Below are 17220 nucleotides of genomic sequence, written 5' to 3'. Positions count from 1 at the left end.
ACCTTTGATGCAGCCTGTAGTTATAGTCACAAGTAAACATCCTGCTTAGTCATCGATTGTACGTAAGATTGGCCAAAGCATGGATAGTGTTAAGGTAGAATCATTATTATTTTCATTCATTGCATCTTTAGATGGATCTGTTCTACTAAAGAGCCTCTCGATCATTCACCCCCACCAGCTTCCGGAATCATGGCAGAAAAATCGGTCAACACTATTTTGTTTCGTTCTTCTCCAATCTGTAAGAGCTGTTGCGCTTTCCAAGAAAAGCCAGCAAGCATGTCCATGTCGTGAGTTTCCTGCATTTACAGCAGACTTCGGAAAGCCTGCGCCTCATCCTAGGCGTTACCGTCGACCTTGGCGGTGTAGACTGTGGACTGTTAGCACTGCTATCTTGGGCCATGTCATGATGCAGAAATACTTACGGACAAGGTCAAGGACACGGCGGGAGTAGCCCCACTCGTTGTCGTACCAGCTGATGAGCTGTTTATTGTTAGTAAACAAAATCAAATATAAAAAGAAACATTCATGGCGGAATAATAGATAACACATACCTTGACAAAGTTGGAGTTCAGCGACATACCGGCCTTGGCGTCAAAGACCGAGCTGGCATTGTTACCGAGAATGTCAGTGGAGACAACCTCGTCCTCGGTGTAGCCCATGATTCCTGGTGCATGTCAGCAAAGCATTCACGATAATAATCGTCACAAAACTTACCCTTGAGTTCACCCTCGGAGTGCTTCTTGATAGCAGCCTTGATCTCCTCGTAGGAAGCGGGCTTCTCGATGCGGCAGGTCAAGTCGACCACGGAGACGTTGGAGGTAGGGACACGCAGCGACAGACCGGTAAGCTTGCCGTTGAGGGAGGGGATGACCTTGCCGACAGCCTTGGCGGCACCGGTGCTGCTGGGGATGATGTTCTGGGCAGCAGCACGGCCACCACGCCAGTCCTTGCCGGAGGGACCGTCGACGGTCTTCTGGGTGGCAGTGTAGGAGTGGACAGTGGTCATGAGACCCTCGATGAGGCCGAACTCGTCGTGGATGATCTTGGCAAGGGGAGCAAGACCGTTGGTGGTGCAGGAAGCGTTGGAGATGACATTGAGGTCGCTGGTGTAGGATTCGTTGTTGACACCCATGACGAACATCTAACCGGATGAGCAAGAGGACTTGACAATTAACACGGACAGACTTACAGGAGCATCAGCAGAAGGAGCAGAGATGATGACCTTCTTGGCACCGCCCTTCAAGTGAGCCGAGGCCTTGTCGACGGTGGTGAAGACACCGGTGGACTCGATGACGTAGTCGGCACCGCTGGCGCCCCAGGGGATGCTGGCGGGGTCTCTCTCCTGGTAGAACTTGACCCTCTTGCCGTTGATGATGAGCTCGTCGCCCTCGTGCTCGATGGTGCCCTTGAAGAGACCGTGGGACGAGTCGTACTTGAGCATGTATGCCTGTGGGTGTCAAATGTCAGTGTCTGTAAGCGGATAAGATATCCGATGGTCGAGTCGACGTACAGCGTAGTGGGTCTCAATGAAAGGGTCGTTGACAGCGACGACATCAGCCTCGCCGTGCTCGAAACTGTTACTTGGAGTCAGAGATTCTTTGTTTCCAACACGAAAGATGGGAGGGCGTCATACGCGTGGCGCAGGACCTGTTTCTCTGGTTAGTAAACAGCTTTTAGGACATCTCAGCAGAGCAGAGCAGAGCAGAGCAGAGCAGAGCAGAGCAACTTACAATGCGTCCAATACGGCCGAATCCGTTGATACCGATCTAGCATGGCATGAGCTTTTATTCCTTTTTTTCCCTTCTCGCGATGGATGTGGTGGCAGCGTACCTTGGTAACCATATTTGCGGTGTCGAGCTCTGCGCGGGGCACTGTCAGCGGGGTGGGCCAAAGAGATAAGAAGTAGGAGCACTCACTTGGGTAATTAAAGCTGGGATAGAATGGATTGAGAGAGGTAATACAAGAGAAGAGAGAGAAAGAGGAAGAAAGAAAAACACAGAGAGGATACGGCAAATTTAAAAAGAGAAGCTTGGGCAGGGTGTGGCGGGGTAGAGCCGAAAGAGGCAGACCCGGTGAGTTGACGCAACGACTGGTCATAAATACCGTAATACCAAAACAGAAGCTACCCTCAGGCGGGCGACCCGAAGTCCGAATTGCCGCATCCGCCAGCGACGCTTTCCGGTTTCATACACCGGGCAAAACAGGAAGAACGGCGATATACTCAGCCCTGCTGGCCAATGAGCGCCGTGTGTGTCTCTGTGTGCTTCCGACGCGACGATAAATACTCGTGCGCATAGCCTAGGCTATCCAGCTTGTTAGCAGGATTGCCGAGGCGAAGAATCATCGCGTGTTCCGTGCATGTCTCGTGGTGACGGCATCATCAGTTTGATGTGGTGTAATACTACAATAATAATATAATAATGGAGTAGATGGATGGATACATGGGCCGCTGCATCCGATGCTAACTAGCTAATATTATACTTTACCGTTTCATACCGTACACGTAAGTTTGACTGCAAGGCATACTATACTTGGTGGCATGCTGACTAGCTCGCTGATCGATGCTCTCACCGGGGACAAATCGCATCGCCGTTCCTGGATCAATTGGCCATGAACAAGGATCGATCTGGCTAGAACGTGGGATAACTGGACTGCGAATTATTATTATTAATATCCGCAAGTGAAGCACCAATGCGTAATAACATTATTTCTTATTCCATCTCGCAGTGAGATCTCTCCCCAATCTCTCACCGGCAGCCTCTGATCACCAGCTGACCCAAATAGCCCTAGTTTCTAATCACTAATGACTCACTTGTTTCGTCTCATTGCCACCGACATTCGCCCGTGACGTTTGTGCTGACAAACTACAAACTTTCGGTGACCAACTACAATATTGCCTCAAGTGCGAGATTATCAAGTTACTATTGCCGGTAAGGTATGCGGAAAGAATGCAATGTAAAAATACAGACAGCCCAGTGCATATCATATCTGCCTCGTCGTAAGGATGAAGAAAGAAATCCGAAGATGCATGTGTACTTGGAAAAGAAACAGCAAAATGCAGGTCTTGCGCAGACAGCACTGCCCCGTCTACTCCTCCTTGACACCACCCCGATAGTTCTTCTCCGCGCTCTCAATCGATGCCTTGTCGCTCTTGATCTCGCCCTGGCCCATGTTCATAAACCCGGCCGCGGCCTTGAAGGGGCGCTGCAGGTCGCCGGTCGCCGGCTTGCCAAACAGGTGGATCTTGACCAGGTTCGACTCAAAGGCGCCCTTGAGCGGCAGGATCGACTGGATCAGGAGCGGGTTGGTGTACTGGAAGTACAGGTGCATCACGCCCATCATGCCAACGCCCATCATCTGCGACTTCATCAGCTGGCGCAGCTGCTGTTTGTCGTACTCCATCACTGTCGTCGTGACCGGACGGGGTTCTTCGCCGGAGCCCATGGTCGCAGGCTCAACGTATTTGAGAGTGGTCATATCTGGTAAGAGAAAAGGTCAGCAAGATGCCTACAGTGATGCAAATGCGAATGTGGATAAGTACCCTTCTTCCGGTTGATCACGCTTTGCACGTAGAGATACACGCCCAAAATGAGCAAGTTGGACACGGCGTACGCGATGCGAACACCGAGCAGGACGTCGGGGTTATCGAAAGGAACCCGCTTCGAGACCTGCATCATCCCAAGGATGATAACCAGGTTGGTTCTGTAGTAGGAAAAAAAAAGGCATCAGTATACTGCGCAACCACGCAGAAAATGAACAACACTCACACTTGAGCAGAGACCATGATGGCGGCTAGCGAATGCAATCTCCGTACACAGAGAGTAAGAACGAAAACAAGGACAGAGAAGACAGCGAAAAGGACGGCGGCGTGAGGGTGATAAGGAGGCAAAAACTCGGCGCGCGCAATCTAAGGACAGTTCGCCGGTTGCCACGTGACCCGCCCAGCAATTTGTTCTAGCACTTTCGGCCGGGCCGGATGGTAGCCCGATCTATACAACTGCAGGAGTTTAAGTGTAATCGGATTATCACTGGTTGTCCGAATCAGCTGCTATTTTCCTGTCTTATTTCTTTTATTGTCCTTCTAGTCTGACTGACACGCATATAGTATATCCATATATCCATATATCAATTGATATATATATATATAGTTCATGCTAGTTGGAGACAATTCTATTTGCATTCGGACAACATTTGAAATATGTTTAATTTCCAAATACCGGAAATACGTGTAACTGTTAGAAGGAAAATTCATGGGATAAATGAATGTAGGATTTCTCAAATAATAGGTTACCGGGCAAAACATCAACTACCTGATCAGCTCGCAAACATGTACTTCAGAAGCATATGCGCAATTTCTCTATGGCCTTTATACGTTGCATAGTGGCTCATTAGCATGCCATTTATCGGCGATGGAATCTTTCGGTGGTCCAGCTGCAGCCTAGTTGTTGCACTCACTCCATAATCCAACAGCGGTTTTACCATGGGCACATTGCCCATGCCAGTAGCCACCTGCAGGTAACCCCTTTCTTGAATTTGCTCGCGGGTCATCTACGAGAGATATCTCTCAGCCAGCTTCAGATTGCCTCGCTGGACTACTCGCATTGTGTAGCTCCTGTCATGCGACGTGGTATTGGCCGCAACTGCACCATAATCACACAGCAGCTCTGCAATATCCGTGTTTTTACGGTCAATAGCAAGTTGGAGAGCATTTTTCGCGCTCTTCAGGTGGTTAGGGAAAGCGATCTTATTGGGATCAGCACCGTGTTCGAGTAGGCACTTCACTAATCTAAGATTGTCACCCTTCGTGGCTATCCATAGTAGCGGTCGTATGATATGGCGACGGTATCGGCTGTGTTCCTGTGATAAAAAGGTAAACCCAGGAGGTACGTTGGCGGGAGCACCGCATGAGAGAAGTCTCGCAGCTGAACCATAATATCCAGAGTATATCGCTGAATATAGACCTGGAAAAAGATCTGCTGGGGTACGCCACTCTTTGCCTTGCTGCAACAAAAACTCCGTATCATCTTTGTTGTGACGCCAGATCGCCCTTTCGAGGAGAACGGGGTACTTTTTTCGAAAAGTATTCGGACCTTGTGGGTGGGCGAGGAGCAAGTGTAATAGTTCTCTTTTCTCAACAACGTTATGCCAAAGGGCAGTTCCCCACGCTTTCCGCGTGTCCAACGGGAGACCATTGTTGAGAAGATATTCCAACATGTGACGGCTAAGCCTCTCAAATTTTTTCTCTCCATAATAATGCCCGTAATTAAACCCATCATAATAATCCTCATCACTGGTTAATTTCATCTTATTGAAATCAGCACCGTGTTTCAGAAGAAGACCGACTACTTCAACATCGTCACCAGAGATTGCTTTTTTGAGTAGGTTGGCGAGATGCTCGGCAGGAAAAGAAATGTCCTGTCTGTGCTTATATGCTCTGTCTTGAGGGTGTACTTCTCCAAGAAGAGCAGCCAGCAGTTCTAAATTTCCTTCCAATACAGCATACACCAAGGGGTCGCTGGTTTCACGACGTCCCACAGCCAAGGCACCCTTGTGGACCAGTAGTTTCACAATGTCAACGTGGATTCTTCTCACTGCTAAAAAAAGGGGTGAGTTTATATGAGCAGGGATGCGGCCTGGGATCCCTACCGGGTCACGGAATTTAACAGCTTGTTTATCGTATTCGAGCAAAAGCTCGACAACGTCGGTTTTCCCTTCTTCTACCGCGCATAACATAGGGTTCCGCAATTCATATAAGTGAAAACTAGAGGGAGGGACTATGTAGTGGTTTATATCGGCATTGTGATCAAGAAGAAGCTTGACAATGGCTACAAATCCCCACTTAGCTGCTTTCATCAGAAGCTCACTCAACATAGGATGACCCGGGGTCCATGTTCTTGTGCCTAGAGACTTTTCCACGGTTTCTACGGCATCATTATCCACGCCCCATTTCAGTGCGCGGCCTTTGTAGGTTTCCATGTCGAATTGATAAAGCACAGGCTCGAACAATCGCCACAGAACAGAATGCGTCAATGTAAATGCATATAAAGTACTGAGGGCATCACAGTAGTGTAGGTTTTTAACTTCCTTTGATATTGCATATAGTAATTTATTTGGTAAGTCGAGCAGACCCATGGCTTCGTAGTCAAGGCGAATATTGTCAGTTAGAAGGGTGGATTAGTTCCTCTGTAAAACGGGAAGAGATTGCATAAGGAAATAATAAAAGGCTAGATGTCAGCCATATATATAGAGAGAAATGAAAACGCTTGCAAATAGTCCAATAATGCGCCCTTTGTGGTCAAGTCGTTCTGGGTCAGTACCCATTGACGGCGAGCGGCGAGAAGAAAACATGACAAAATCGATTTTCGTGTAAGCCCCTTGTAATTTTACTTATAAATCTTTGTAAACACTATATTTATAGATATAGATTAATTATGTTTTAATTTATTATTACTAATAACTCACTGTATCCAATTATATCATCGAGTTATTTCTTTATAGAAGACCCTCTAGAAGCCCTCCTAAAAACCCTCTTAAAGAACCCCTTCCTCAAAGCCTCCTTCTTCAAAGCTTCCTTCCTCAAAGAATCGCCCTTAATAACCCCCTAGAAACCCCCCTAAAGAAGTCTTTTTAGAAGCCCCCCAAAAAAGCCTCTTTAAAGAAGCCTAGGAAGCTATTTTTTTCTATTTATAGAATACCCAAAGCATTAAGTACGTGCTAATAAAATCTACATTTTAATACTACCTTAATAACTACCCACCCTAATTAATGATTATTGTGAGAACTGGTAAACAAGTCATGCTTAGTCTTGGCATGGGTTAGTGTTAGCCCGCCGCAGCCAGGCTTCAACCATCACAAGGCGACCGCGCTAACGCTCACACTTCGTTATAGATACAGCTTCATGATTTTCATCGTGTGACCTCAGTGTAAGTTCATTTGCCCCTCGGACTTTAGCGGAAAAAAAAAATCCGACTAGTACCCTTGTAGTTGATACTAGTAGTACTACGATTACTGCCATGCTGGGGTTTCCGGCCCCGATAAATGCTCCTTTGCCTGGCCACGAGTCAAACTGCTGCTATCATGACTGCAACACGACACATCAAAACGTGCGAAAACTGTGTCCGCTGTAAGATTCGCTGCTCACGCAATCTTCAACGTGACGAATGCGACAGGTTCGTTGGCGGGATGTATACATGTATCTTCAGCAAGATACAGATCGGAACCATTTTCACTAAGCTGATGTTTGATTTGCCATCAGATGTTACCGACTGGGCAAAGAATGCTTCTTCCGGCCGGCTGTCTCACGCAGAGCGCCGGCGAAGAGGACGTCGTAAGTGAACAGCATGTTTTGGCTGCCTTTGGCCCGCTGACTATTAGAGAAAGGCGAATCGGTGACCTAGAATCAAAGCTGGACAAGCTACTGACGACCATTTCCCACCCCGATAACAAGCTTTTAGATGCTCGTCTCGAACCTGCCGAGCAAGCATCGACTATCGTATCGTTCGAACAGGCCAGTGCTCTCGTTGCCCATTTTCAGGGCTCAATGGCGCTTCATTTTCCCTTTGTTGTTTTTCCTCCGGGAACGCTGCTGGACGAGATCCGGCAGAGTGAAACATTACTATTGCTGGCCATTCTTGCGGCAGCAGCGTATGAAGCCCCTGCCAGACAAGAGGCTTTGGTCCAAAAAGTTCAGACTGAAATCAACAAACAACTGCACTCTGATGCCATGCTCACGGTCAAGATGTTGCAAGCGTTGTTGATTCATGTTGCTTGGTCCGCAGATTCATCATCCTTTTGTTACTCGAAAAACCCTAATCGATCTTGTTCAGGTGTCATTGTCATTCGGGTCCTGAAAGATACTCGGTTTATCTTCACCTCGCCATCAGCATCGTCGACCAGCGAAAAATAGATCAGCCGAAACAACTTCGCACCTCCCGTCCACGCATGGCCATTGGCCCAAAACAAGGATTTTCGCCCGAGAACCCAAGTGAAGCAGCTGAACAGCGAGCTCTTATCGGTTGTTATTATTTTTCTTCGTCGTGAGTCTAGTGTTTACCTTGTTTCTTAACTGTGTTGACCGGTTTTGGTTGTCAGTCTGGGCGTTCTCCTCCAGAAGAAGTGCAAATTCCCATACTCGTCCTTCATCGAGGAGTGTGCAGAGTCACTTGCTCAAATCGCCGAATTCCCCACTGACCACCTACTTGGTCACATCACCCGATTCCAGCATCTTCTAGAACAGGCCGATGCTTTGTCTATTTCTAATTCGCCGCATCTGCATGCATCCGACGACTCCGGCCTGAGGTCATCGGTTCAAACTCTTCGTGAAAGAGTCCGCATCTGCAAATCTCGCATACCCCCGGACTTGACTGAAAACTGTATTAACTCCCTAGCAGGCATATTCTCTAATATTACTCATCTGACGCAAGTAAAATAGATCTTCTAGCTCTGCAAAAATATACAGTCGAGCTGCACATCTGTCAAATCAGTCTTTTTGATCGACCAAGCGATTCCAAACTCCCGCCGCCAGAATGGTCAGACTTTCGTATTCAGGCTCTGCTCGATGGCCTCACGGTTGCAAACCAAATGTTCATATATATGAAATGTATTGACCCACAAATACAGCGAGCGTCAAACCATACTGAATGGCTGCAAATTGGATATTTCATAGTCATCTCTTGCAAACTTGCGGTGGCGTCTTGCGAGCTACCTGTTTTTCATTGCACGCAACACCTGCGAGAAGAGTTGAACATGCCAATGATGTTAGATCTCGCCATGGAGCGGATGAAAGCCTTGACCGTGCCCGCGGACCCCAACCAGCAGCAAGGTCATAACGATCCCCCTTTTTCCCATATGGCGTGGTTGAAACCTATCCAAGATTGGTTCAACAGGCATTATGCCCCGAACGAGCCTGCTCAAGCAGGAGAAATGGGCTATGGTTCCCACGGCCTGATTGCTTCAAACAATACTTTGACTTTTGATATGGAGGAAGACAGTGACTATTTGACTTCCATGAACTGGTATGATTTCCAGTGGTCTAATTTCTTTCCATGGTCCGCAGATGACAGACTGCATGAGTGGGCGTAGCGGCCGGTTATGGTTTTATATGAATTTAGTTAATATACGACTACGCATGTTTTCAATGTTTACTTTTTCCTTTATCGGCGCCAAATGTTTTTATACAGCTAAATATACTCGTGTACAATAATAACAGGAATAGTCAAGGTCAAAAGGCAATATTTTCTGTTTCGTTGCTCTTGTGCCTGCATCTGCAAAGCGGCATTTTAATACTATCCGGCTATATTTCCTCGAGCACTGGCTCGTTTCGACGTGAGAAGAAACTGGATTTATACCAAAGGTCGCCAAATAAAAGCCCTGGATGAAAAGTTGTCAAGGGTATGCACGCAATGACAACCATCAGACTTTCCAGGATCATAAAAGCCACCTCATCGTTGGCCAGACCGCCCGAAAAACCATTTTTCAGTTCGATTACTCGAAAGACGGATCTCGTGAGAATGGTTGTGACCGCTGTGGCCAGCCCTAGACATTAGAAATAGTAAGTATTACTATTTTCATCAACGAGGGGAAAAAAGCGAAAACATACCGCAGAGAAAATATCTCCATTTCCTCGTTTGCCGTAACTGTTCCGTGTCTTTGCGTCGCAGCTGCGGGCTGTTCATCACGCGCACAAAGAATAAAATGCTGCATGTTATAAAAGCAACCAAAGATCCGACCTGACAGGCAAGGCCGGCTATCAAGATCCGAGTTCCGACCTGTCGAAGTTGCTCACTATGGACTGCTATGGATGTGACGGCACCGCCGGCACCTTGCAGTGCTAGACAAGCAACATCACAGCATAGGAAAAACAAGACGTATGTCTTGGGCCGGATTAAGGACAGTTTCTCGCCATAGAGAATCACGATATGACTTAGACAGAGATAGATGGATGCGCTAAACAAGACGGGACCGAGACCAATGCATGTGAGATTCCTATTTTAGGATTGTGAGTGAGCGGCTGCAGTCCAAAGGATGATGTGAGTATGAGCTTGACGTACATGAGGAAGTAAGGAAACGAAAATGGGTTCGTATGAATGAGTATCCGAGCGATGTACCCCAGTATCTCCAGAATCATGCCACATATAATCAAGCCGCTATAGCTCCATGATTTGCAACAGATGGCCAGCACAACCTGGCCGGCGAGGAAAATGGAGAATACCACGAGGTAAACGGAATTGGCGGCAATGTTTGGCTGGTATTGAGTGAATGCGTACTCTATTGAACATGTCTGCAAGGTACAGTTGAATGGATCCATGATGTAAGGCAGTCTGTTGAAACCGAGGTCGGAAAGTGGAACTTCCTGCAGGGTCCCCTCCCTAGAGATAGCAGATACTTATACCTGGAAATATTTGAATGGAAATTAATATCAAACATGCTTTCCTCATCTATACCATGAACCAGCCAATCACGTCCGGCCGGGGAACCGGACTTGGACTTTGATTCAAAGTCCGACTCCGACCCCGGCTCCATGATAGGTTTAGGCAGGGAATATATATCTATTTATTATATGTATAACTAGGCGGGTAGCAATAAAAACGCGCGCAAATAAGAGCTATGCCTTTTTTAGTCAAATTATTCTAGGCCAAGTTGTAAACATTTAGGGTTATTAGGGTTAGGGTTATCCGAGTCGTGGTAAGTCACATGACCAGACCCACGTGACGCCTGCCGTACCGGGACTAGTGGCTGCCCGTGGCCCTCACCTCCGCCATACATGTAGTTCGCGACTTTGCTTGAATGATTGTTGCCTTGTCGTTTCTTGAGCCTCGCCTACTCGTGTTGCACTGCCAGACTGCAAATGCAACTGGGACGAGTCGGTCCTCGCTTTTCAGCAAGACTATCATTCGCATTAACGGCCCTTGTCTCTATTATCTCATGCATTGCCGCCTGATTGTCGACTGTTGCTGGCCGCCCACCAAGATGCTGCTCTATAGCACGCTGCTGCAAACGGACGCCGCCTAGGACTGGCAGAGCTCCTGACATGTCCGGCCGGCGAGAGACCAGTCAATTAAGTCTACCCAGCAAGACTGCGTGAACTGTAACCATCGTCGATGGCGATCGGTAGTCAGTGCATCGCGAAGCGAGCTTGACCAGCGCGGGCCGAAAGCGGCCTAGCGCGCTGGGCCCATCAACCCAGCCTCCCGAACTGAGGCAGCGACCGGCATTTCTCAAAGTCTCCAACAACAACAAAAAACGCGCCACCGGCTTTCCGCTTCACCCACCAACCTTCGATTCTCGCACGCTTCATCAACGATTTCCACCCCGACATCGCTCCAGATCATCGTTATACCCGGAAGGAAAAGTTTAAAAATTAAAAATGGCCGGCGGCAAGGGAAAATCCATCGGTGGCAAAGGTGCCCCTGGCAAGGACGCTGCGGGGAAGGCCCAAAAGTCTCACAGCGCAAAGGCTGGCTTGCAGGTCAGTACCGGATTTCCTTCTCTTCTCGAGCCCCGATACAGTCCCCGCGATGCGCGATCGGCTTCTGTGTTTCATGCGACTTGATGGCGATGGCGATAGGATGGCTGTTTACCGTTACGCGTCGAGGAGGACTCGGTATTACGAATTTCAGTTTGCGCATGCTGCTGTTTCATCGGCAAGCACGCTGAAAATTTTTTCCTTCCAACGCGCGTGATGGATGAGCCATCCCAAGCCTATTAGCCTGCCGTCAAATGTTGTACGCGCATTTTATTGAGGTTTTGACTGACAAGTTGTACAGTTTCCATGCGGTCGTGTCAAGCGTTTCTTGAAGAACAACACGCAAAACAAGATGCGCGTTGGTGCTAAAGGTACGAAATAAATATTCATCTCGAGTTGTTTCAAACTAACACGCGTCGCAGCTGCTGTCTACGTCACTGCTGTCCTCGAATACCTGACCGCCGAAGTTCTCGAATTGGCCGGCAACGCGGCCAAGGATCTCAAGGTTAAGCGTATCACGCCGCGTCACTTGCAACTCGCCATCCGTGGTGATGAAGAACTGGACACTCTGATCCGCGCAACCATCGCCTACGGAGGTGTGCTGCCCCGTATCAACCGTGCACTACTTCTCAAGGTCGAACAGAAGAAGAAGAACAAGCCCGAGGTTTAAGGATCGCATCCTCGGACGGACACGGCTTACGCAACATGATGATTTCATCAATTTCTGATTACCCTTTTGATTTATCGGTTATGTCTGTGGCTTCTTTTTTGAAGCCGAAATTCCAACGGCGGTGTATGGGGTCTTGTTTATTTTTTTTTAACTTTGTTTATTTTTCTGTTCCTTCGAGTTTATGCAGTTGAATACACCGGAGAGGCGACTCTTAGATGTTGACCTTGCTGTTTCGGATCTGTATGGTACGACTGACCAGTCGTCTTTTTTGTTTTTGCTTTACGCTTTTGTCTAATGTACAAGTAGGGAATTAGGAATCAGTATAGCTTGTTTGTTTTAAATTAAAGGGTAAAAAGAAGTCGAGCATTTATATGTAAGCAGCTAGTTGCTTCGATGCAATAACACGCTAATGATATTTGGATACGGTCGATCGATTTACATGTATCAACTAATATCCACGAAATCTTCACATCAATTAATATTTTGACATTTTTCATTTTTTGCAGTGCGTTAAATATCAATTGTTTTTGAAATTGAATTTTGCGAGTGTAGGTAGACAGACTAGTTTGATATCGATGCTGGTGAATATTCATCCATGAAATTCATGCCATTATGTCCTCAACACAACTAATGTAAAAAAAAAAAAATTCAATGTTACATAATTGAATATGGTCAATTTATAATTTCAAAAATTGTTTTTTTAATAAAAAGAAATCAGATTCCAAAAACTAACAAATGCAAAAACCCCAACACGAATCCCTCCCAATATACCCCCAATGTCAGTCAAACAAAAACCAAAAAAATTCGATTAGCGGAGATGTCGATCGTAAAAAAAAAAAAAATATAAACCAATAGACTTGATTGCATCAATGCATAGACAATGCATAGACAATGCAAAATCTGTGGTTATTTAAAAGAAACTCGACGGGGAAAATGCATAGCAAGCAAAAAGGAAGAACCCATATACATATAAAAAAACAAACATGAAAAGTATGCAACCAAACTAAGTCAACCAAACATGTATGCAATATGGGGGGTTGGATATAATTATGTCATTCTCTTCGCTCCTCTCCTCTCCTTTCTCTCCTTCTTCTCCCTCCAACATCAACAAACGCATAAAAAAGAATTTCGTCTTAATTCATCTCTTCATGGCAGGGTGGTTTTTTTTTAAGAGAAAAAAAAATCAAACAACGCTCTTCTTTTTTCATAGCGATTAATATAAATAACCGGGTTGTAATAACAACGGATGCTCATCGATGCTCTCAGCTCATGCGTTTTGATACCGAGGAAAATAAAAATAAAATAAAAAAGGGGAAAAAAGGAAAAAAGAAAAACAGAATCTTCCAGTCGTTATCAAAAACGGCGTTTTTTTTTTTTTGCGTTTTTTTTTTTTGGTCTCATCCAATCGTATTCATGTTGGGCTGCCCCAATGGATATATCTAACAAAATAATCATCAGATAAGAGATAGGGCTCTCAAAAAATCATGTGTTGGGCTTCTCTCGGAAATAGTATTTCTCTTTTTTTTGTTCTTGCTCTTCGAGTCATCTCGTCGTCCATCATCGAATCGTTAAGCCCGCCAGATCAGAGAGGGCGAATTACAACAAATTTCGTGATAATTTTGTTTTATGTTTTGGTCGTTTTGGTTTCGTGCATATTTCTTCTTTGCTGTTCATATGTCGGTCGGACAAGAAGAAAGTGTCATCATCAATCTATTCAACAATTATTTCAACACCAGAGCCAGATCGGAGCTCATCACTGCCGCGTGATTGGTGGCCGTTTTGGCGTCGAAAGCCGGGGCCACGCTCCGGAGCTGGTCCGCGAGGTTGTCGTAAAGGAATTCGTTCCTGTGACTGGTTGTCAAATCCCACACCGATAGAGCGGTTGCTTCCAATTGTTCCCGCGCTTGTGGGTTGGTTGTCTTGTTCCCACGAGAACATTCCACGCAGTCGTCGAGGGCTGCTCGATGGCCCACCTAGGCCCGTTCCCAAGGAAAGATTTCCGAGGCTGTTCACAAGAAGGCCGTCGTCGCGTTGCATGCCGAGAGAAGCACCGGAGGGCGTTGGTGTCAGGGTTGGCGTGTTCGATGTTCCGCTAGTGGCAGCATCGTATTGATGCTGAAGACGCGCTCCATTGGTCTGAAGACTGGCAGGGAAACTGGCAGACGATGGCACAGGAGACGGGGTATAAGAGCGCAAGTCAGCAAAGGACTTGGCCGCGCGCAGGTTTTGCGAATTTCCGAAGCCACCTGGTGACTCCAACACGCCCAAAAAGGTTGAGCTCTGGCCGCGCAGCGTGTTAAACGGGCCTGGCCCCTCACTGCGCGATTCTCCAAAATCAATTGTGGCGGCGCGGTTCAGGCCACGGCGAGATGCATCGGTGGCCTGCACAGTGGCGGGTATCGAAGACAGAGGCGGGCTGACATTGGAGCCAGGGGCAGGTCGGTAAACGTGTACTTGACGTTGGTCACCAGTTCCGCGGGATGCGTGGCCCAAACCCATGTTATGTGCGAGAGTGTGAACGGTGCGTCGCTGGACTGGAGTCAAGTTGGATGGAAAGATGAGGGCTTCGCGACCCATGTCTTCCTTGAAAAGGAGCATCTGCGAGTAAAACTGCAAAGTCTGGCTGTCGTTTAGATCCACGTCTGTGGACCAGTCTGCTGGTTAAGCAGGTTAGCATGGTGGACTAATAATAATGGGATCAAAATCGTAGACGTACCTAGTTTGGGACCACGCTGGGACACTGGAGACGGAGATGTTGCGGGAATGTGAGATGCGAGGGACGACATGGAACTCTGCGTCTGCAGTTGCGAGTTGGGCATGGGTCTATGTTGCTCCTCTAGTTGCCCGCGGCGTTCTCTCTTTTCCCTTTCAATGCGCTCTCGTTCTTGCAACGGGAGCATCTTCTTGTACTCAACACGCAGCTTGCGGCCTTGAAGTTCGAAATGATTCAACATCTCAATGACCGTTGCTGTTTCTTCGGCCGAAGTAAAATTGGCGAAAGCAAGGCCGCGGAAAACACCGTTGTCGAAATGGTAGTTGAATGCGTACGGCAGTGGAAGGTTCATCTCGGTCATGAGTTGCACTAGCTGCTCTTTCTTGACGGCGAAAGGGATGTTCTTAATCACAATTGCGGTCGGAATCAGCTCATCGTCGCCGTCCTGACTGGAAGCCGATTGCATTTGAGAGCCCGACAGCGAGCCGGGGGCGAGACCGCCCAAGGGAGAAGCGCCTGGCTGGTGGTCCAACCAAGTCTGGAGGAGTCAGTGATCATGCATGGCAGTATACAAAAAATAGAAGAAGAAAAGAACATACCGTAGGCAATCCGGTCCTGCCTCGGCCAGATGGCTTCATCCGCCCGGTGGCAGATCCGATACCCCCGAGAGTGTGGGCTCCGCTGAATCCGTTTGGGTTCCAAGTCTGCGAGCCTGAAAGCTCGTAGCCGTAGTTGGAGCCGGCGTGGAGCGGGTTCAGCCGCTCCAGCCGGCCTGTATCGTACCGGGCGAGGGGATCCTCGTAAGGGTTGGACGGCATTGGACCGTAGGCATCGAACTGACGCGAAGGTTGCCTGTGCAAAGGCTGCTGGTGGCGCTGCGACCCTGGGGAGCGCGACGAAGGGTTGTCGTGATACATGTTGCAAACCAAAGGGCAGTCGAACGCAATTTCGAGGGCTCAAAAAAAAAAAAAAAGGAATGAAAAATAAACACAACAAGAAAGGACAGGGGCCAAGCTAGCAGATCATAGGCGCGCGTTATTCCGAGTCAAAGAGGCAGCACAGAGGATGATCGAAGGTCCGTCGTTGACCGAGGCGATCGCGTTACGAGACGACGAGGAGTGATGGTGGCGTGGTGGTGGTAGTGGTGGTGGTAGAGTTAAGAGACGGCGAGGCGGGATCGGGATGGGCAGAGCGTGATCATGGAAAAATTCCCGCTAGTTTTTGGCTGCTTCCGACGGAGACCGGAGATGAGAACGAGATGAGGTGCCAAAACAACGACACTCCGCTGTAGAAATAATGAATCAAACCGTCTTGAGAGCGACGCTCTGCAGCAGCTGTCTCACGTAGATGGCCGGCGTGTCGTCGCGATGCGATCGTGGGCGGGCGGAGGCAGGAATTCAGCTGAGCGAATTTCCACAGTCGAGGAGTCCAGCCAGGGAGTGCGAGGGGACGAAAACTCGCACAGGGGGAATTAAAAAAAAAATGAACAGCGGCAGAAGAGGACTGGACGAGGAGGAGGAGAGGGAGGGAGGAAGAAATAGGGAAGGACAAGAGGCGATGGGAGGAGTGCGTAGAAGCAGCGAGGAAGAGAGAGGGGGAGAAGGAGAGAGCGACTGGTGAGAAGGCGGTGATCGAGTCCTCCCTAGTGACCGTGACCTGAGCCGGCGCCCCCCACCTACCTTAGGCTTGCTTTGCTTTGCTCCCTGTCTCTTCTCTCTTTCTCTGTCTCTCTCGCCGCTCTATCGCGTTTAATGAGCAACTAACTATTATTAAACTAGTACGGCTTCTACTAGTTGGCCCTGATTCTCTGATGGTCGCACTACCGCCATGATCCTTTTTCCGGTATACTACGACTAATAACTCGTCCGAGGTATGTCGCCAAGCAAGGCGACTCCAGCAGGAATGCCATTCCTGATAATGTCTCTCGATGGCTGTAAGCACCGTGCAAGAGCAAGCAAGCATCCGAGTGCGTGTAGGGCGGAACCGTTATCATTCATCATCATCTGTATTATTCCTGTTGATCGCCAACGGTTCGCTGACGCCCACCGATCACTCAGCGGGCCCCCTTTTGCCCCCCGGAGAATGACTCGTCCAGTGAAGGATTGTGGCTGACTGGAGGGCGATTCGATTTGGCACGCCAAATCCAATAGTAACAACGATACTCCGTCATACTGGATCTGCCAATTCCAATTCTCCGGAACATGGGCCGCCCCGTGCCTACGGTCCGCCACTCCCTTTCGGATACTTTGTTAGTATGTTATTACGAAACCCGGATATGGGTGTTTGATCGCTGCCGAGTCTACCCAATATTACTAGTACAAATACGGAGTACTGAGTACATAACGGCCTCCTTTCTCGTTTTTGCAAGCTTGC

At 48.1% G+C, this 17220-nt stretch overlaps 7 protein-coding genes across 7 annotated transcripts; 2 read left to right on the top strand and 5 right to left on the bottom strand.

Annotated features, from left to right (window-relative positions):
- Nucleotides 1-335: 335 nt before the first annotated feature.
- TRUGW13939_02637 (uncharacterized protein) lies at nucleotides 336-1842 on the bottom strand (the record flags this gene model as incomplete). Its single annotated transcript, XM_035485828.1, has 9 exons — nucleotides 336-367; nucleotides 423-480; nucleotides 552-664; nucleotides 715-1141; nucleotides 1190-1447; nucleotides 1511-1574; nucleotides 1634-1647; nucleotides 1731-1766; nucleotides 1831-1842. 9 exons carry the CDS (start codon nucleotides 1840-1842, stop codon nucleotides 336-338), a joined length of 1014 nt encoding a protein of 337 aa, XP_035341721.1.
- A 1245-nt stretch (nucleotides 1843-3087) lies between these two features.
- TRUGW13939_02636 (uncharacterized protein) lies at nucleotides 3088-3784 on the bottom strand (the record flags this gene model as incomplete). The annotated part of the gene is made up of 3 exons (XM_035485827.1): nucleotides 3088-3479; nucleotides 3542-3702; nucleotides 3768-3784. The coding sequence occupies 3 exons, from the start codon at nucleotides 3782-3784 to the stop codon at nucleotides 3088-3090; spliced, it is 570 nt and encodes a 189-aa protein (XP_035341720.1).
- Nucleotides 3785-4548: 764 nt separating this feature from the next.
- TRUGW13939_02635 (uncharacterized protein) lies at nucleotides 4549-6132 on the bottom strand (the record flags this gene model as incomplete). Its single annotated transcript, XM_035485826.1, has 1 exon — nucleotides 4549-6132. The coding sequence occupies one exon, from the start codon at nucleotides 6130-6132 to the stop codon at nucleotides 4549-4551; it is 1584 nt and encodes a 527-aa protein (XP_035341719.1).
- A 1028-nt stretch (nucleotides 6133-7160) lies between these two features.
- On the top strand, nucleotides 7161-9081 carry TRUGW13939_02634 (uncharacterized protein; the record flags this gene model as incomplete). Its single annotated transcript, XM_035485825.1, has 5 exons — nucleotides 7161-7169; nucleotides 7256-7770; nucleotides 7827-8036; nucleotides 8092-8372; nucleotides 8432-9081. The coding sequence occupies 5 exons, from the start codon at nucleotides 7161-7163 to the stop codon at nucleotides 9079-9081; spliced, it is 1665 nt and encodes a 554-aa protein (XP_035341718.1).
- A 211-nt stretch (nucleotides 9082-9292) lies between these two features.
- TRUGW13939_02633 (uncharacterized protein) lies at nucleotides 9293-10306 on the bottom strand (the record flags this gene model as incomplete). Its single annotated transcript, XM_035485824.1, has 3 exons — nucleotides 9293-9534; nucleotides 9599-9984; nucleotides 10050-10306. 3 exons carry the CDS (start codon nucleotides 10304-10306, stop codon nucleotides 9293-9295), a joined length of 885 nt encoding a protein of 294 aa, XP_035341717.1.
- Nucleotides 10307-11365: 1059 nt separating this feature from the next.
- Nucleotides 11366-12134, top strand: TRUGW13939_02632 (uncharacterized protein; the record flags this gene model as incomplete). Its single annotated transcript, XM_035485823.1, has 3 exons — nucleotides 11366-11467; nucleotides 11766-11835; nucleotides 11887-12134. 3 exons carry the CDS (start codon nucleotides 11366-11368, stop codon nucleotides 12132-12134), a joined length of 420 nt encoding a protein of 139 aa, XP_035341716.1.
- Nucleotides 12135-13844: 1710 nt separating this feature from the next.
- On the bottom strand, nucleotides 13845-15764 carry TRUGW13939_02631 (uncharacterized protein; the record flags this gene model as incomplete). The annotated part of the gene is made up of 3 exons (XM_035485822.1): nucleotides 13845-14791; nucleotides 14851-15385; nucleotides 15447-15764. The coding sequence occupies 3 exons, from the start codon at nucleotides 15762-15764 to the stop codon at nucleotides 13845-13847; spliced, it is 1800 nt and encodes a 599-aa protein (XP_035341715.1).
- Between the last annotated feature and the right edge of the window lie 1456 nt (nucleotides 15765-17220).

Source organism: Talaromyces rugulosus, chromosome II, assembly GCF_013368755.1.
Source record: "Talaromyces rugulosus chromosome II, complete sequence".
Classification (NCBI taxonomy): domain Eukaryota; kingdom Fungi; phylum Ascomycota; class Eurotiomycetes; order Eurotiales; family Trichocomaceae; genus Talaromyces; species Talaromyces rugulosus.
This window is presented reverse-complemented; position numbering and strand designations above follow the sequence as displayed.